Source organism: Squalius cephalus (assembly GCF_949319135.1).
Source record: "Squalius cephalus genome assembly, chromosome: 10".
Taxonomy (NCBI): domain Eukaryota; kingdom Metazoa; phylum Chordata; class Actinopteri; order Cypriniformes; family Leuciscidae; genus Squalius; species Squalius cephalus.
In genome coordinates this window covers 12,103,222-12,117,732 of record NC_137131.1, presented here as the reverse complement: position 1 = coordinate 12,117,732, position 14,511 = coordinate 12,103,222, and the positions used below count along the sequence as shown (strand labels likewise).

At 37.3% G+C, this 14,511-nt stretch overlaps 3 protein-coding genes across 10 annotated transcripts in view; 1 reads left to right on the top strand and 2 right to left on the bottom strand.

Annotated features, from left to right (window-relative positions):
* plcxd1.1 (phosphatidylinositol-specific phospholipase C, X domain containing 1, tandem duplicate 1) overlaps positions 1-14,511 on the bottom strand; it is a 102,201-nt gene that overhangs the window by 24,934 nt on the left and 62,756 nt on the right. The window lies entirely within an intron of this gene.
* rp2 (RP2 activator of ARL3 GTPase) lies at positions 1,333-8,544 on the bottom strand. 3 transcript variants are annotated; one of them, XR_013822644.1, is made up of 6 exons: positions 8,228-8,544; positions 5,187-5,855; positions 3,984-4,098; positions 3,786-3,871; positions 1,857-3,277; positions 1,333-1,825 (listed from the first exon to the last, which is right to left on the bottom strand). XR_013822644.1 is itself a non-coding variant. In XM_079884947.1 (5 exons), the coding sequence occupies exons 1-5, from the start codon at positions 8,402-8,404 to the stop codon at positions 3,194-3,196; spliced, it is 1,131 nt and encodes a 376-aa protein (XP_079741073.1). In that variant the 5' UTR covers positions 8,405-8,544; the 3' UTR covers positions 1,333-3,193. The 3 variants fall into 3 exon arrangements, 1 of the variants encoding a protein (XP_079741073.1); XR_013822645.1 differs by having other exon boundaries at positions 1,333-2,460; positions 2,610-3,277; XM_079884947.1 differs by having other exon boundaries at positions 1,333-3,277.
* Positions 11,437-14,511, top strand: part of slc9a7 (solute carrier family 9 member 7) — a 41,232-nt gene continuing 38,157 nt past the window's right edge. For all 4 annotated transcript variants that reach the window (XM_079884373.1, XM_079884375.1, XM_079884372.1 and 1 more), the window contains exon 1: positions 11,437-11,799. In XM_079884373.1, the coding sequence (XP_079740499.1) occupies positions 11,514-11,799 (286 nt within the window). In that variant the 5' untranslated portion in view covers positions 11,437-11,513. The remainder of the gene's footprint in view (positions 11,800-14,511) is intronic.

Here is a 14,511-nt window from a genome sequence, read left to right as displayed (position 1 = left end):
TTTCTGGTGTAGTTAAATGGATGGCTATGATGTTAAAATACAGAATAAAGTAGCAATAATAATTTCGCTACCAATAAGCAGTTATCATATCAGTGTATATCTGTAGGCTGGGTACCAGTCAAAAGGTTGGAAACATTGCTATTTTATTTTTTATTTTTAAGAAAGTATTTTATGCTCATCAAGCCTGCATTTATTTGATCAAAAATGCAGAAAAAATATTGTTAAATATTATTCCAATTTAAAATAATGGTTTTCTATTTGAATGTACTTTAAAATATAATTTATTTCTGTGATGCAAAGCTGAGTTGCTGAGACTCCAGTCTTCATTGTCACATGATCCTTCAGAAATCATTCTTATATGCTGATTTGATACTAGGTTATTAGCAATGTTGGAAACAGTTGTGCTTCCTAATATTTTTTGGGAACCTGTGATACTTTTTTCAGGATTCATTGATGAATAAAAAGTTAAAAAGAACAGCATTTATTCAAAATAGAAATCTTTTCTAACAATATAAATCTTTATTATCACCTTTTTATCAATTTAATACCCTTGCTGAATAAAAGTATTAAATATATTTAAAAAAAATTACTGACCTCAAACTTTTGAATGGTAGGCCTAGTGTATATTGTTACAAAAGATTTCTATTTTAAATAAATGCTCTTCTTTTTAAAACTTTTTATTCATCAAAGAATCCTGAAAAAAAAGTATAATTAAAAAAATATCAAGCAACACAACTGTTTCCAACATTGATAATAAATCAGCATATCAGAACGATTTCTGAAGGATCATGTGACACGGAACTCTGGAGTAATAGCTGCTGAATATTCATTTACCATCACAGAAATAAATTATATTTTAAAGTATATTAAAATAGAAAACCATTATTTTAAATTTTAACAATATTTCACAATATTACTGTTTTCTCTGTATTTATGATCAAATAAATGCAGGCTTGATGAGCATAAGAGACTTCTTTCAAAAACATTAAAAATAGAAATGTTTCCAAACTTTTTACACTGTATGTATATATACATATAGACACATAGTTAATATTTTTGTGAAAAATATATTTCTTGATAAATAGAAAGGTCAAAAGAACAGAACTTATTTTAAATTGATTTTTGTAAAAATATCGTTACTGTCACTTTTGATCAATGTAATGCATCCTTGCTGAATAAAAGTATTAGTTTCTTTAACCAGACATTTTAACAGTATAGTGTGTATGTATATGTATGTGTTTAAGCTTGACCATTCTGATAACCTTTAAATTCTGATTTTATTTAACAACTTGTGTAATTTGTTGTAGAACAAAACATGAAAGTCTCTTCAAGTAATGCTCACCATATCCTTCCAGGTTGGCCAACAAATTGTTGTTGTGACATTGCACAACAATACTGAATCAGACTTTCATAGTAAATCACAATCTCTTGTACTCAACTCACAAAACTATTTACACCTATTATTGAGATTCATGTATTGGGATATAGGTCAGCTTTGTGTCTATTTGCAGATGAAAAGACATGAGACGTAACTTTAGACCAAAATGAATGTATTGACAAAACACAGCTTATATTCAACTCTACAAAATTGTCTGGTACAAATAAGAACCATTTAGAAATAATAATAAAAAAAAAAATAAAAAAAAAAATGGTACAATGTGATTCTCTCATGTACAATTTTTTCTTTTGGTCACAGGACAGTTGTGCTCTTTAAACTTTCCTACAAAAATAGAGCAGTGTGAAGGAGACAACTCCTTTTAGTAGTACATTCAAAGTATCAGTTTGAACTTTTTACATTCTTTTCAGAACAGTGTTACCGTAAAAACTTATATGAAGGACAAATGTCATTTGTTTACAATAAAAAAAAAAAAAAAATACTGACAAAAAAAACTGAAAATATAATTTGGGGACAAGCCAAAAGCCATTCTAATGCGAAAAACAAAAAACAAAACAAAACATGTTATATAAAAAAACCTGAATCAACAATTAATATTTCTGGCATTTTACATATTTTAACATAACTATTATTATGTTTACATTTATCCAGTATACACAAACTAAAAGACTATACAATATGTAATGGAAACATGTATACAAGCAAAAGAGAATAAAACAATTTCCAGCTATACATTTATGGAAAAAACTAATTAAATAAATATCTATATAATCAAATTCATTATTTTCAGCATAAGTGATAAAATTGTCCACAGCAATGTTTGATTAGACTAAAGTTCCAGTTCTCTTTGATTTTGTTTTCTATCTAAAGGCACTTGCCTTCATGATTAGATCCAAATAGCCCAACTGACTATGGCCCTGTTTACACCTGGTATTAAGATGCGTTTTGGTCAATCAGATCACAAGTAGACGAGGGAGACACATACCCGTTTACACCTAGTGTTTTAATCTGTCTCTTTTGTCCACTTTCGACCACTTCTGTCCTGATTTCTTCGAGGGGAGGGTCTATGGGTTGGTAAATGTGAGGGTTTTTTCAGATCTTTCGATCTAATGGCTCGGCAATTTACATATGAACATGCCCAGAGACAACGGAAAGACACATGGAGAGCAGCAGCTTTCGTTTCTGCTCTGAAAGCCACAAGACCGCACCGAACGCTGTGAGTGTGTGTTAGAAATCAGGAATGGTGAGAGAACATGCTTGGTAAGTTTTTCATCTTCAAAACAAACTTGGGTCTCCAGCCAAAGTTTAAATCCCGTCTGGCTAGCGCGCTTCCCATAATGTTTACGCAATAAGTCAGTAAGCGGAGAGAAGGAGATCTTTTGAGGCTGTTCGACTTCTAACACATTCGACATGAGCGTTTACACTACGAAAGCAATCCGGTCTAATCAGTTTTCGACTACCTCTGGAACTGGTCGAAAGTGGACAAGCTCAAAATGTTTTAGATCTGTAGAACCCGTTTACACCTGTATTTAGCATCATCCACTTGTGATCCGATCGACCAAAACGCATTTTATATAATGCTGTCCAAATATAAACAGGGCCTATATGTCGGATTCATAGGCATGAAAATGTCACATTGTGAGATCACAGATCAAACTCTTCTGGTAAAAATAAATAGTGGTTATAAACCCCTCAAAATGTTGAGATATCAGTGGCTTCGCATATTAAGTAATTCCAATTGACAAAACCAAACAAATATAAACCCACATTAAGGTAAGGTGCCCCTCTGCGCCCCTTTCACAGTCCCATCTGCATGTCCGCAAAGTTGAAAAAGTTGTCGACATCACGTGAGGACGTATGTTTGCTCTCAGAAACAAATACCTGCAAGAAAAGCAGCAGATAACATGGACATGAGAAGCAGTGTTGGGGAAAGTTACTTTTAAAAGTAATGTGTTACAATATTGAGTTACTCCCTAAAAAAGTAACTAATTGCGGTACTTAGTTCCTTTTTTTCTAAACTTTTCCTCGCCCAGACTTGCTATCAACGATCAAGCGCACACAACACCTCTGCACCTTATTGCCAATTATGGGGACGAGAGAGGCGCCAGTCGATAAAATTGGTAAACGAATTAGAATTAGAATTAGAAAACCTTTATTTATCCCACAATGGGGAAATTCGTTTGAGGAGAAAAAATACAGCATAACATGAGGAGACTTAAGAACATGAGGAAGTAACTTTCATTACTTATTTGAAAAAGTAACTCCAATATTTTGTTGTAAATTTAAATGTAATGCATTACTTTACTAGTTACTTAAAAAGTAATCTGATTATTGTGTTACTTGTAATGCGTTACCCTCAACACTGATGAGAAGTAACTCTTATAATTACCTTAGTCCCATTAAACACTTCATTGGCAATGGATCGACATGCCTCCACCACACCATCTCCGTTCAGCTCAAGGGCTACCACTGGACCTGCAGGAACACAGATCATTGTGTTATAACATTTGTATTTGCAAACGGACAAAATTTTTCCCAAGAAGCTGCGCATGTTCTTTTTTTGCTTTAAAACAATGCATTACAGCACCTTTGGTGATCCACTCAGTGAGGCTCTCTGCATTATTCTGGAACACTCGGTTCACATCCTCAGGGCGCATGGAAACCTCTTTGGTTTGAATGAGGACAAAGCCTTTGGTGGTCACCTGCATTTAGGTGGATACAGAAAAAAAGTATGTAAGAAAATGAAAAGGTTTTTGGAAATTAGCTTGGTTATCAGTTGGTGGACAGGCCAGGATTTGTGTTTTGTATTGAGAAGCATAAAAATAAAAATAAATGATCACTGCTATAAAGTGGCAGATTTCTAAATAAAGTCAGTGACAAAAAGGTCACATGACAGCAAACACTGTCTATTTCTGTCTCTTCCTCATATTCGCTTTAGTACAGCTAGATGAGATCTAAACTTTTTAGTTTGACTGAATAATACAAACCTATTTAATGCAGAGTGCAAGGTTGGATTTAGTGAAAACTATATGAATTCACAATATTGATCAAATTAATATCTGCATGAAATCTAACCCTAACCCATTTTATTCTTAATGTAAATGACTAACTTTGAACTTAAAACTTTTTATAATGTGCTGTTTTTCTGTTCTAAAAAATTATTTGATCATTTGATAACACTTGTACTTAAATATGCTTTTAATAATGGGTTGATGACTAAAAATATGATGCTCTTATAAGTACATTATAATTATTATATGTTTTGTAATAAAATATTGAAGTTCTTCATATATTTAACTGCTTCATGGCTTGAAGCCACAGAGCAATTCACTTTGATTTGAACTATGACTGAGTATTGTCAAATCAGACACTTATAACTATGACGCAAAGCTTTGCCTTCCTGTTTAGCCCATCCTGCTTTTGGTTACAAAAAAATAGATCAGACAATACAGGAGCCCACAACCAAAGATATTTTCAGACAGTCAGTTATTTCCTTAATTTACGCAATTATAAAACTAAAAAGCACATAAGAACTGATATGGAAGCCGTGTTGAATTGAAGCCTGTGTTGTCTACAGCAGACAAAGATGGATAAAAGTTACAAATATGTGAAGTGGGAATAGTATACATCCCCTTTTCTATATTTAGGTGGAGTGACTGAAGAAAGCTGATTTAATTTCAGCAATTAACATGGAAAACTGACTATGAACAGCATTTGTCAATAGGGCGTTAAACTAAGAGCATAAACGCAAAGCTTTTCTTTAGAAATGCTTTATAAAACTAGGTCTAACCTCATCAATAAGCTTCCGGGCATTAGCAGTTGTGTAGTCCCCAGAAAAGAAGACAAACAAGCAGGACTCTTCACTCTCTGTACGCCGGCCTCCTTTAGTCAGGGGCACTATGCTCCGACTTGCTTCAGAGGAGATTCTCACAGACTTGAATTCTGACTCAGGATCTGGTAGAGGCACATGCTCCTGGACAACAGCATCTTCCGGTAGGAGACTCCAATTGGTCTCCCCAGAAACAGGTGTGAAGTCATGAATATTGCTCCAGTTGTTGTTAAAGATGCTGAGGCCTGCATCTTTAAAGTGGAAAGCCAGCTCAGGGTAGTAATACTGGAAGCAGCCAAACTTCATGCCCGTAGAAGACTCGATGATGGGCTGGGTGGCGCAGCACAAAAAGACGTCCATTTTCTTGCAGTCTCTGGTGCGGAACTGCTGGCAGGCCACCACACACTTGATATCTTTGCAGTCTCTGAAGAACACACTGCCTTTAACCGGACCCAACATAATGCGGCAGTTCACACAATCGTCAATGGTAATGGTCGCTGAATGGTCGAATACGTAGATGTTACAGTTCTCACAGTCCTGAATGACAAACTGCTGGCCATTGAGTTTGCCTGGCAACCGACCCACAGTCTCATTCTTAAGGCCTGTCAGCATGAAGTCTTTGGGATCAACCTGCAACAAAAGTGCAAACATGTCAAGGTCAAAAAATGGAGAACTTAAAAAAAGTGATAAAACTATTATCAGCTATCTTTGCATTCTGGTTCCATTCACAACAGGATGTAACAGGGTGTGTGTGTGTTTATTAGTTAGACATTTGATGCTTTTATCCATCTAAACAACTTCTGTTATTTAGTGGGGCTTGACCTATTACATGCTTTAGAACAAACATGTAACCTTAAGTATTTAACCTATAAAGCCTACTGAACCTACAAAGCCTATAAATAACTTCTACGGCCTTGTCTAAATCATCAAAAAGTTGATGTATCTGTTGTTAACAATCTTCTACTTGCCTTCTGCCATCTGATTGACAGTCTCCCCCCACCACAGTCCAAAGATATGCAGGTTAGGTGGATTGTATATGCCAAAATTGGCCTTAGGTGTGAATGCGTGTGTGTGTGTGCGAGTCCCAAGCCATGTAATGAGGAGGGTTGGGTAAAGACCTGGCAAGTGGCAACCTACCCCGGAAAAACATTGCCAAGAAAATTCATGGCCATAGAATCGGCCATGGCCATGGCAAGAGTCGGATTCGACTGAAATGGTAAATAGATTTATCGCTCAATCATCATTGCATTATATGTTTTGCCCATAAAATTAAAACTAGAGCGTTCATAAAACTAAGGATTTAAATATCTTCTTACTAAGACATATTATTGGGAGATAGAGAGTGACAGCTGATATTTATGTAAGCTACAAGCTATCACTTACATTTTGACCATATAAATAACAACATCTGCACCAAATTGCATATTTTTGACAAGTTTGGGGCTCTTAATAAAATTCAGATGATACAAATCAAAATCAAATGATACAACAAATAAAATTTAGATTTTCCTTTTATAATTTGTCTAAACGTTCAATAAAATGTTAATTAAATGCGATTTTTCATATGTCAGGCTTACAAGGGTTCAGTTTTAGTCTGGTGGATGATAAAATAGAAAATGGGGGGAAAAAATCCACAAATTTAAACTGAAGGAGGGATCTGTGCTATATCTAGGGAACAGAACATAATTGAGACTTTAAGAGCTCTTATGACTTAGCAACCCCTCAAAACACCCCAACAATCACATAGCAACACCCTGGCAACTCCCATGCTAAAGAGAACTCTTGAGTTCACAGATTGTCCCTGCCAACAAGGGATCAAACCTGAGACATTTCGGTTGCCAGGCCAGATATTTCCTTATAAACATCTACTTAGCTTGTTGCTAAACCATTGCTATATAAGGACTACAGGTCAGATTCGTTGAATATGTAAACTCGCATCCTTCCAGTAGTTATAGTCCATAATTAGCAACATACTACCAGTTTATGCATTTAAAAAAATGGAATGACTGTGTGTAGCCTAATTTATGTTGTATAACAAAATGTGAAAGTAATGTTAAAGTCGTGATGAAATGGAAGTAGCAAAATAACTTTTATACCATACTGTGATGTACATCCATACTGTGAGTGTAAAAGAATATAGAAAAATAAAAAAATATAGAGCAGGGGCTTAGTTCTATACAACGGTTGTGGATTGAATTTTGAGATGTTGGCATTCAAAAATGAATGTGATCTTGCAGTTGTGTCTCAATTATTGAGGTCTTCCATACATCTACAGTTATGACAGAGTGATGACATTTTAATTAAAAAATACGAGGTAAAAAAGAAAGTAAGAAATAATATAGTACATGGATGAATCATTCACAATGATATCTATAATGTGCATTTACACAATAGATAGGGTGAGTTTTCATTTCATGCTGACTAAATCTAAAACTGACCAGCAAAAAATCCATAGGAAACACCCGAAGGCTTGAAAATGTTAGTTCCCATCTATTTGTAATAGTTTTGCGCTCAAAAGGGACAGACGGACACTCCCACCCTCCCTGTTCCTCCTCAATTTAGTGTCATGCATGTTGATGGCGACACCGCTTATGTGCTAATCCCTAACACAGCGTTATCTGGGCACGCGCCAGGCAAACAAGTTACGTGCCTCGACTTTAAGCCGATAATAAGCTCTGTCTATAATTTACCATAGTATGTGAAAACCTATGACCGCCGAGAGACTCTCGTATCGATGGTCAATCGAAAGCAACAGTGGCAGGCAGTCAGTCAGTCAGTCATAAACACTGAACTATAGGGGCCAAACCCTTCGCTTGCGTGATTACGCATGTAGTGAACGGCGTAAAAAGGACTTTACCGAGGAGAATTGAACGCATATGATAATAGCTATTTCCGATGGACTTACATTTCAATCTATATAATTCCTAAAGAAATTAAGCAACATAACACCCTGTCTACGTATAGTCTAGTGAACAAAAACAAGTTAAAATGCAGCGTCGTACCTTTTCTCGTTTGTCCCAGCTGTATTGCTTTGGAGCCTCCTGGTTGCTGTTGCTGCCCAGCGCAGTGTTGTTGGTTTCGGGGAGGTCATTGCCCGTGGCGCTCTCGTCTCCAGTGGGCAAAGCGGAGTCTTTTTTAGGAGATTTTCTCCGAGATTTTTTGGAGAAAAAGCACCCCATTTATGGACGATATGTCAGTGCGCCCCTCTTGTTGTAAATGCCACGCGTTTCTGAAATACTCTCGATCAGTCGCAGTAGCGCTCCGTCTCTCTCTCACCCTCCCCAGAAAGTAATCAAGAACACGCAACCTGTGCGCTTCCCGTTTCCTTGACCCTCGAATCAGCCAATCACTACAGCGAACCGCGTTGCTAGGTAACAGCGAATCAAAGTCGATGCGAATGGGAGGGGGGTGGGGGGTTGCGGTTATTACAGATATTTGACCATGCAAAAAAAAAAAAGAAAAAAAAAGAGACATTTTGTTAGTGGATTGTGTAAACTCATCTTTGCACATAAATAATTGACGTGAATCATACTGGTGATAACATTTTTGATTGTCTGGTTTGTTATTTATTTTAGTTTATATTCATTATTCGCATCTAACAAACATTTTTTGTTATATTATATTTATACATCTCTCTCTGTGTGTGTGTATACAGTATACACACACATACTGTATATATTACATACATACACTCACCTAAAGGATTATTAGGAACACCTGTTCAATTTCTCATTAATGCAATTATCTAATCAACCAATCACATGGCAGTTGCTTCAATGCATTTAGGGGTGTGGTCCTGGTCAAGACAATCTCCTGAACTCCAAACTGAATGTCAGAATGGGAAAGAAAGGTGATTTAAGCAATTTTGAGCGTGGCATGGTTTGTTGGTGCCAGACGGGCCGGTCTGAGTATTTCACAATCTGCTCAGTTACTGGGATTTTCACGCACAACCATAGGGTTTACAAAGAATGGTGTGAAAAGGGAAAAACATCCAGTATGCGGCAGTCCAAAAATGCCTTGTTGATGCTAGAGGTCAGAGGAGAATGGGCCGACTGATTCAAGCTGATAGAAGAGCAACTTTGGCTGAAATAACCACTCGTTACAACCGCGGTATGCAGCAAAGCATTTGTGAAGCCACAACACGCACAACCTTGAGGCGGATGGGCTACAACAGCAGAAGACCCCACCGGGTACCACTCATCTCCACTACAAATAGGAAAAAGAGGCTACAATTTGCACGAGCTCACCAAAATTGGACAGTTGAAGACTGGAAAAATGTTGCCTGGTCTGATGAGTCTCGATTTCTGTTGAGACATTCAGATGGTAGAGTCAGAATTTGGCGTAAACAGAATGAGAACATGGATCCATCATGCCTTGTTACCACTGTGCAGGCTGGTGGTGGTGGTGTAATGGTGTGGGGGATGTTTTCTTGGCACACTTTAGGCCCCTTAGTGCCAATTGGGCATCGTTTAAATGCCACGGCCTACCTGAGCATTGTTTCTGACCATGTCCATCCCTTTATGACCATCATGTACCCATCCTCTGATGGCTACTTCCAGCAGGATAATGCACCATGTCACAAAGCTCAAATCATTTCAAATTGGTTTCTTGAACATGACAATGAGTTCACTGTACTAAAATGGCCCCCACAGTCACCAGATCTCAACCCAATAGAGCATCTTTGGGATGTGGTGGAACGGGAGCTTCGTGCCCTGGATATGCATCCCACAAATCTCCATCAACTGCAAGATGGTATCCTATCAATATGGGCCAACATTTCTAAAGAATGCTTTCAGCACCTTGTTGAATCAATGCCACGTAGAATTAAAGCAGTTCTGAAGGCAAAAGGGGGGTCAAACACAGTATTAGTATGGTGTTCCTAATAATCCTTTAGGTGAGTGTATGTGTATATGTGTAGGAGAAACAATGTTCCTCAAGAACATTATAGTCTACATTTAGTGATAAATTGGTGATGATAATAATAATATCTTTACATTTATATAGTGCTTTTCTCTGCACTCAAAGCGCTTTACAAGAGGGAATCTCTTCAACCACCACCAATGTGCAGTATCCACCTGGATGCTCAACACATGCCCAATGCCCAACACACACACAGCTTAGTGGAGAGGAGACAGAGTGATGAAGCCAATCAATCATATATAATATGGGGATGATTAGGAGGACAGAGGACAATGGGCAAATACATAAAAAATCCAAGGATGCCAAGGGGTTAAACCTCTTTTCAAAGGACATTTTCGAAGGATTTTGAATGACCTGGCCTCACTACCACCTCTTCCAGCAGCAACCTAGTTTTCCCGAGGTCTGCCATTCAGGTACTGACCAGGCTCAACCCTGCTTAGCCATTGTGGGTAACATATTAATTATTTTTGGGTTACACACTCTTAAGAAGAATTTAGTCATTACTGTAGTTTTAGTACTCAGAACATCAAGAAAATTATGACTTTCCATTTTTCACATGGCAAAGGAAATGTGATAGCATGAAGAAGAGCAAAAAGGAAATCTAAAATTCCTGTTGTTTCAGTCATTGCGACAGCTATAGTCCTCAGAGGTCAGTAATATTAAGAGTTTTACACTCTTTAAAACAACTAAATTTTCCGTGATTTAGAGAAAAGTAAGCCTACTTTTGCTTCAAATGTTTGTAGCCTATCTGAAATTTAAACTAAATCTTTGAATCACTTCTTAAAATGAGTCTGTTCTCAGTCACCAAGCCCAAACTTCAACCCTGTTCAACGTTATTGTAAAGATTTATATTATAAATCAAATATTTTTCTTTAAATGAAGCGTATCAATAACTAGCCTAAACCAAAGCCCATAGGTGACATTATGTTACATTATTTGCTTACTGCGAGGCAACTGAAAAACAAGAACAAATCAGTGTTTTAAACTTAGACATTTAGACAGGGCTTCAAACAATTTTAAGCATTTATAAAATGCATAAGCTAAAAGGCTCAAAGGCATATGCAATTTGACCTCCAATGACAATCAATATTTTCTAAAGATTAAGCACATCCTTTTCTGATCATCTGTTGAAAAATAATAGTAAAAAATACTTTAAGAGTTTCAGGCCCAATTTTGTATTATGTTCGTGGAAAGTATAGGCATACAGTAATAGAGTAAGAGTGGGGTAGCGGTGTGTGCGTGTGTCTTTAAGAGCTTGAGCTGCGGTCTGCTGCTGCTCTCATATACCTGACGCAGCTGAGCAGAGGCAGTGAGTGAGTGAGTGAGTGAGTAAGGGAACCCGCCAGGCCGCCACAAGCATCCTGCACCATGGAGGCGGTCGCAGCACCAAACCCATGGACATTACATGCACCAGGACACAGCTCACTCTTTCCTATTTTAATGTTCATTTTAAGCCAATGTTGTCGGATAAGAGCAGATGACGGCGGCATGGAGGAACTTGCCACGGAGAAGGAGGCAGAGGAAAGTCACAGGCAGGACAGCGTGAATTTACTCACATTTATCTTGCTTTTGACACTCACCATCCTCACAATATGGCTCTTCAAACACAGAAGAGTGCGCTTCCTGCACGAAACCGGACTGGCTATGATATACGGTGAGAATGAGTCTTTTTGCGAAAGGCGTTAGACATCGGCTGCGTCTCAAAACCTCGTGAGCCGCCGAGCTCGACAGCATTTTTGGCCGTTATAGTACCGCGTCATCAGAGCTAAATCATTTTTAATTTGCGCATGTTTTTTTTGCCTACATAGGCAGCTCATTGGGTTTTGAAACACAGCCATCATGTAAAACCTTAGCTAAGCCTCACATCAATGAGCCTGTGTAGCCTGCTAGCTTGAACGAGTGCTAATTCAAAACCTTGTGGATCGAATGTCATGTCTTTTCAATGTGGTGTTGAAGTATTGTAACGTATAACGTTACTCTTGTTGTTTCCCTAATAATATTGGTGAATGTAGAATAATAGCGGACACATGTATTTGCCTATATGCAACCCACAGTCTTAAAATTGCATAATATTTCATGTGTTTAAGAAATTATACTCCGTTTTCTCTCGGTCTCCTTTTTTTATTTAGCTTCTGTCCTGTTGAGTTCCTCATACTAGCTTTGAACAGTGTGACAGCTTTTGTATTTCAGGTTAGATCAGTCTACAGCAGCATTCTGATCTTAAGAGTCATCGCTATTTGTTAGCTCTAATTTAAAGGAATAACGTTAGGTCCCCCACAAAATGCATTAGTCACTCATGTTGCTTCAAACCTTTTTTTTTTTTCTTTTTGCTGTGGAACACAAAAGATGTGTTTTTTTTGTTGTGTTGTCTTTTCCACGCTTTTGCAATGCTTTTAAGCTTCAAAAAGGACAATAAAGCATCACAAAAGAGATGCGAATCGTTCATATACCTGGTCTTTTGAAACCACATGACAGTTGGGTATGAGGAACAGATCAAGATTAAGTCAGTTTTAAAGAGATAGTTCACCCAAAAATGTAAATCATGGGGTAATTTTATTTTTTGGGTGAACTAGGCTCATCTGCCCTAGTATTTGTGAGAGAAGGAGTGATGTCTGATATGTATCTTTTGAGTTGAATTATCCAGAAAACCAATTTTTAACAATGCATAATATTTCAATTTTGGTCTGTTCATCACTCAAGACAATTTTTTTCATACTTCAAATTGTGTCCTGTGTCTTCATGTCTTGTCTTCAGTGAAAATGAAATCTTTCATCAGTGCATGCTTTGAAGTAAAAAAGCATTGCTTGGAAGTGAGAGAAAGGCTGGGTTAAATGTCATTTAGCCTAATGGCTTATGGTTGTTGTTTTTGCTAGTTAGACTTATGTCTAACTAATTGGTGGGATTAGTTTGTCTGATTTGGTTAAACCTTTCTTTGGCCAAGGTGCTTTAATAGACGGTAGTGTTCTGACAGTTTACAATAGACTGCAAAAATGGAGGTTCATTTTTAGACCTATGTCATCATTTTAATATTTTAATTAGTCAGATGCCACTAATTTTTTTACAGAATGTTGCAGTGTTTATAAATGATTTATCTCTGCACATCATTATTTAAAAAAAAAAGTCCCTTTTCACATGACGTTACGCAACTTCTGTTTTGGAATATTAGCACCACTTGAATGGAGTACACCCAATATTTGTATATCTGCCACAAATATGGTTAGGATGACTGCAGCCGCCTGCTTTCGTCTACATTCAAGGTGATCTCAAACGAACTAACCCGATCGGCGTGATTTGCTGCTTGAAGTTAAAATGGAGCACTGGATTCGTACACTTTCTGCTTCCCTTATTGACTCTTACACCGTGTTTGCTGTTTTATTGCAGATGAAGTTGGATAGATACATTTGTCAAATAAAGCAAAAATAAAGTCCTTGCAATGTTTCAAAATAATTAAGCTTAACTTTATTCTTGAATTGGATAAGATTGGCTTTTCTTTCAGAACACTTGCTTTACTGGATGTGAAATTTGACATGTAATATACAAATACTTAATCCATGTCATTTTTCCCATCGTAAAAGAGGGGTCAGCCCTATGTTCCCACAGGCCTATGTTCCCACATTGCTAAGAATTTTTTTTTTTTACGATTTGTCTAAACCCCAGTTACGGGTAGGTTTAGGGGTGGGGTCAGGGGTAGGCCATTTGTGGGAACATTGTCTAAACCCCAGTTACGGGTAGGTTTAGGGGTGGAGTCAGGGGTAGGCCATTTGTGGGAACATAGGGTTGTGGGAACATAGGGCTGTGGGAACATAGACATGCTCCCGTAAAAGAAACCCATCATGTCAACGTATTGTATGATGCATGGCAGAGAGTAAATATCCTACAAAACTGACTGCAAACTGGCATTCAGATGAAAATATTTTTTGTCATTCCAGATGCGTTACACTCGGATATGTCACAATAGGGAAGAAAAGACTGTCGCAACTTCTGTTTCATGTTGACTTTAAGGGACATATTTTATCCTCTTGAGCCAGTTGTGTGTTGTAAGCAAGATATTCTTGTTTTGCTTTGGCCATATGTAGGTTCAGACATATAGCTCTTGTTTTTGTTGCGTTTGTTGATTAGATAAATTTGACAGATGTTCATGCATCTAAAATGTGTAAACGGTGACCTGGCCGGGGGCCTTTACATACCTGTCTGACATACTGAAAAACTGATATAGTAACATTAGGCTACTTTGCTTAGATTATAATGTGACCTTAGGGGAGAAACACCTTCAGCAAAATTACTTTCGCTTTTAAATAGCAGCAGTTTTACACGTTCAACAAAAAGTCTTGGGGACTTCCAGTTCACTTTGCAGTACACTTCCAGT